The 4,291-nt window shown below is 48.4% G+C and overlaps 1 protein-coding gene across 3 annotated transcripts; it reads right to left on the bottom strand.

The window, feature by feature from the left end:
- Positions 1 to 466: 466 nt before the first annotated feature.
- Positions 467 to 4,059, bottom strand: LOC125687264 (nucleoporin NUP42-like). 3 transcript variants are annotated; one of them, XM_048932245.1, is made up of 6 exons: positions 3,332 to 4,059; positions 2,853 to 2,947; positions 2,448 to 2,524; positions 1,803 to 1,889; positions 1,255 to 1,339; positions 467 to 1,108 (listed from the first exon to the last, which is right to left on the bottom strand). In XM_048932245.1, the coding sequence occupies exons 1-5, from the start codon at positions 3,565 to 3,567 to the stop codon at positions 1,277 to 1,279; spliced, it is 558 nt and encodes a 185-aa protein (XP_048788202.1). In that variant the 5' UTR covers positions 3,568 to 4,059; the 3' UTR covers positions 467 to 1,108; positions 1,255 to 1,276. The 3 variants fall into 3 exon arrangements, with proteins under 3 accessions (XP_048788202.1, XP_048788201.1, XP_048788199.1); XM_048932244.1 differs by lacking the exon at positions 1,255 to 1,339 and having other exon boundaries at positions 3,332 to 4,054; XM_048932242.1 differs by lacking the exons at positions 2,448 to 2,524; positions 2,853 to 2,947; positions 3,332 to 4,059 and having other exon boundaries at positions 1,803 to 1,942.
- Positions 4,060 to 4,291: the final 232 nt, after the last annotated feature.

Genomic DNA, 4,291 nt, shown 5'->3' on the forward strand with positions numbered 1-4,291 from the left:
CGCTGATCAGCCCTGGGAACACAGTGAAGGCAATGCAGTGTGCTGCTGGAAGGGATGGAGCCTGGCTGCGCCTCTCCTGGACCCCATTTGAGAGCTGACTGCCAGCGGGGAAGGGTCTCTTTTGGAGATCCCTCCTTTGGAGCTTTCCAGTGAGCCCAGGATAAGGGTAAGCCCTTCATCTCTTCTTTGTGGTGTCATAACCTGCTTAGCCAAACTCTCTTGTATGTTTCTTAATTATAGCACCTGGATCATCATTGATTATACAGAAGACTGAAGAGATTAAATGAGAACTTAAGTCATAGAAAAGCATTCCAACTCACTGCTCCATCACAACATTGTTTATTGGAAGAGTCACATAACAACTTTTATTTATGTATTATGTAAATAATATAATATATTTATTTATATTTAATTAAGACATATGTAAATAAATATTTATTTCTATTTAATTAAGGCATATGTAAACAATATATTTATTTCTATTTAATTAAGGCATATAACTTCAGAATTAACTTAAATCCTATGGAATTAAGGCATACAACTTCAGAATTAACTTAAATCCTTATCATACAAAAGGTCTGCTGGTGGTGGCTTCAGAAGGACCTTTCCTAGCGTGAACTTCTTGGCTCTGAACTGCTCCAGCTCTCCGGCCGTTAGTTCCCTCCTCGGTGTGTGTAACTGCCCTGCTCTGATGCCGTGTGGATGCAGGAGGCGCAGACGCGGCGCTGTGTGCAGAGGCACCGGCAGTCGGTGCGGCCAAAGCACTGCTTGCGCCTGGCTGAGAAGGTTCTGTAGCTGCCTTGGGAGCAGCGACAGCAAGCGGAGTGGTGCTGGAAGGATTTGCCGCAGCAGGGCTTGCAGGGCCCGGAAGCCCAGAAGTCCACGGCCAGTGGCCGTTCCAGGAGCGTTAAGTGAGGAGTGGGCTGCGGATGGAGCTGCAGAATCCCCAGTCCCAACAGGATGGGGACAGCTGTGGGAGGACGTCCCCCCGAGGGCAGGAGGACTGGAGGCAGCAGCAGAGCTCCCCACAGCTGGAGCGCTTCCAGATGAGACGCTGGGATTTGCAAGGACAAGCGGGCAGCACCGCTGCTGCTGTTGGCTGGAGAGCCTGCAGTGAGGAAATGGATAGGAAGGAATAATTACATTATTCGGTATGGGTGCACCTGCCATACAGAAACACTGCTGCGTTTCAGTGCTGCAGAAGAACGCTTATCAACGCCTGTTTAATCACTGGTTCCTTATGTAGAAACTTACTTGGGAACCCAGTGCTTGGGGCTTACTGTCCTCCCAATCCAAGGGAAGGTGATGGTGGAGTGACCACTTTCTCTCTCCAAAGTAGCTGAAAAAGTTCCAAATACATCCATGAAAACTACATTCCAGCATAGGCAGGCATCTTTCAATCCACACTTAAAGCAAAAACCCACGTGTGCCAACAAACTGAATGTAACTGAGAATCTCAACCAAACACTGGCCACGAGCAATGGCTACTTTAAACAAAACGCTCTCAGGCTACTGTCTGCAAACACCCTAGAAGCAGGAATCTGTTGACTGACGGGCAAAAAGTAATTGCCATCACCAAAACCCCTGGAGCTCTCATTCTGCTCTCCCTTGTTCTAGTTTGCTTCATGACTCTATGTGTATCTGCTTTGGCTGTCTGCTCTCTGAGTGCAGAACAATCATCTGTGCTGAAGTCTGAACCCTGAGCTCTGCCTAAATGGGAATCCTAAGAAAAACCTTCACTCGATATTTAAGAGAAAAGCAATATCAGGAACAGAAGTACTTTATCTTTCCTTAACACTTACCATCGATGCTGTTCTCCAGGCATTTAAAGCCTTCAGCTCCTGCAGCCTGTTTCTCCATTGTTGCACATACTGATGGACAGCGTTTATCTAAACGTGGGAAAACACAAACATGCTTTTGTTAAGCATGGCGTTTGGTTTGTTCTTATTTGGGTCTTTTTCCCCTTTCCCCCTTCCTCTTTCCCCTTTCTTTAAAAGGGGGAACAAGAGTGATCTGAGCTACTGCAAGGAAATTTCAGACTGGACAATTCAGGTCTTGCCCCACTTTATGAGCAGAAACTCCTGCTTTGGATAATACGTTTTGTACCTGCATCATTGGTGAGGCCTGTGCCACGCAGTTATCAGAAAGGGGCAGGGAGAATCATAGACCTGTTTGAGTCAGAAGGGACCTTTAAAGCCATCTGACCCAACTCCCCTGAAGTGAACAGGGACACCTATGGCCATATCAGGTTGCTCAGTGATGGCAAAGCCTTCAGGCCAGCAGCTCCTGCTGTTTTCTACTCGCTGCACAGAAAAGTTAACGCATGAGGGCGTCCTTACGTTCCCCTCGAGTTTGGTATTCACTGAGTCAAGAGCGGCCACCTGAAGAACAGGAACCACTGCTATCCTGAACGCGTCACAGAAAGCTCAGTTGTTCCAAATACTTACGTAGAGTCCTGTGCCCCCCTTGGCACTGCAGATGTAATACCCCAGGCACAGCTCCTCAGGGGAGATCTCTGGAAAGTCTGCAGGGAGGCAAACAATCAGCATGCTCCAAAGGGAATGCAACACAAACACAAAATTGCCCTCTAGAGTTACACAAGAAACTGCCCTTGCTGCACCGCCTGGGACCAGCCAGTTCTACTTGGAGATACAGAAGGACTCCTGGTGCAACTTCAGGGGTGCAAACACACCAAAGAAATACTGTAATCCAGTGCCCCTACCTGTTGCATCACAAGGCACATCCTCACCTTGCAATGCTTCCATTGAGGCACAGCAGTGTGGACAAGTATAGAAATGCAGCCTGAACAGTAGCAGCACGCAGCATGCAGCAAGGCTAAAAATGGGACTGACCTGAAACATTAGGCTTGCCCTTCTCAGGAGAGTAACACGAAAACATCCACTGTCCAGAAGATTCCCAGGTCACCATGTCTTCTGCTACCCAGTCACTAGAAAACACAACATGACAGCAAAAGAAGAAATTACACAGTCAGAAGCCACAGGGCAAAAAACAAAGTCAAACTCAAATAGCCAAAGCCGCGCCAATGAATTCCATAGGACGCTGCTCAGAGGGAACAGCTGAAGAGTGCTACAGCTATCTTGAAAGACACAGCAGTCGCTCTGCTGGACACACAGATGTCCGACAAAGTGTTTCATCGCGAGTAAATCACATCAGGTCTGGAAGAGAAACAAAACCCCCGTGCTTCCTATGGTCCCCCCCACGTCCCACCTTCCATCCCCCGTAACGCATCCTCTCCATTATCCAGAGGAAGCCAGTAAGCACTTAAGCAGCTCGTTGCTAGCACTTCCCAGGGGACAGGGTCGTCACTTACACAAGTCTCTGCTGTTCATCTCTGTAGTCATCAGCTGGGTTTGCACTGCTTAACGCAGAGCTCGCTTTCTGCAAGGACGCTGCGTCTTTCTTGCCTGCTGCTCCAACACCGGAGGCACCACAGAATCCTCCTCCATCGCAGCTGCCACCCGAGGAGCTCTTTGTGAGCACAGGAGGCTGCACAACAGCTGCGGGAGCGCCCCGTCCTCCTGTAGATCCTCCTTTGCAATGCAGCATGGCTGGCTGGAAAAGGTTTGTGTTTCTCCGGGCACGAACAACACGTCCTCCTCCATCGCCTCCCGTGTGCTGGATCACAGGTGGCTGTCATGGTTCTATGTTTTTTGTTTGTTTGTTTGTTTTTATTTTGGGTTTCAGTATTCCACATCAAAACATCATGTAGTGTACGGGGCATTAAAGTGTCACTGCCCCAATCCCAGCTACCTATCCCTGTACATTACAGCAGTCACGGGATCTGACCCTTCCGGGTGGGGGGGGCACTCTCTTGCTGCCTTGCAGTGGGTGCTGGAGGGTGCTTTCCTAGCCGTTCCAAGCTTTTCAGGTTTGAATCGGTCCCGGGAACTCTCTCTCTCATCTTGTCTGATTTATTAATCTCAATTTCAATTAAATTGTATATATTGTGTTATCTTGTATTCCAATATTATAGTAAAATAAGTTTTCCTCCATAGATTGTTGCCGCTGCTCTTTTCCTCCCTTCCTTCCTTCCCATTTTTGTGGGACTGGGGTGGGGGGGGAGGGCAGAGGCCTGTCGCCCCTGTCACGGACATAGATTGATCTAGTCAACTCCGTGACAGATTTTTGGCGCCCAACGTGGGGCTCGATGCTTCTTAGCTTTTAGAACGAATCTCTTTTTCTCTCTGCTCTTAGAGAGCTTCGTTAGGGAGCATTATCAGTAGTTCAGGTTTTCTGTGCTGGAAAACCTGACCTTGAAAGATTAGGCGTA

This window comes from Lagopus muta, chromosome Z (genome assembly GCF_023343835.1).
Source record: "Lagopus muta isolate bLagMut1 chromosome Z, bLagMut1 primary, whole genome shotgun sequence".
NCBI classification, from domain to species: domain Eukaryota; kingdom Metazoa; phylum Chordata; class Aves; order Galliformes; family Phasianidae; genus Lagopus; species Lagopus muta.

Excerpts from the sequence above, each read along its gene's own strand:
- LOC125687264 (XM_048932242.1), bottom strand. The coding sequence starts at position 1,860 with ATGGAGAAACAGGCTGCAGGAGCTGAAGGCTTTAAATGCCTGGAGAAC. Across the intron at positions 1,340-1,802 it reads CCTGGAGAACAGCATCGATG|CTACTTTGGAGAGAGAAAGT; the intron begins GTAAGTGTTAAG and ends GAACTTTTTCAG. Across the intron at positions 1,109-1,254 it reads CCCAAGCACTGGGTTCCCAA|GCTCTCCAGCCAACAGCAGC; the intron begins GTAAGTTTCTAC and ends TCCTCACTGCAG.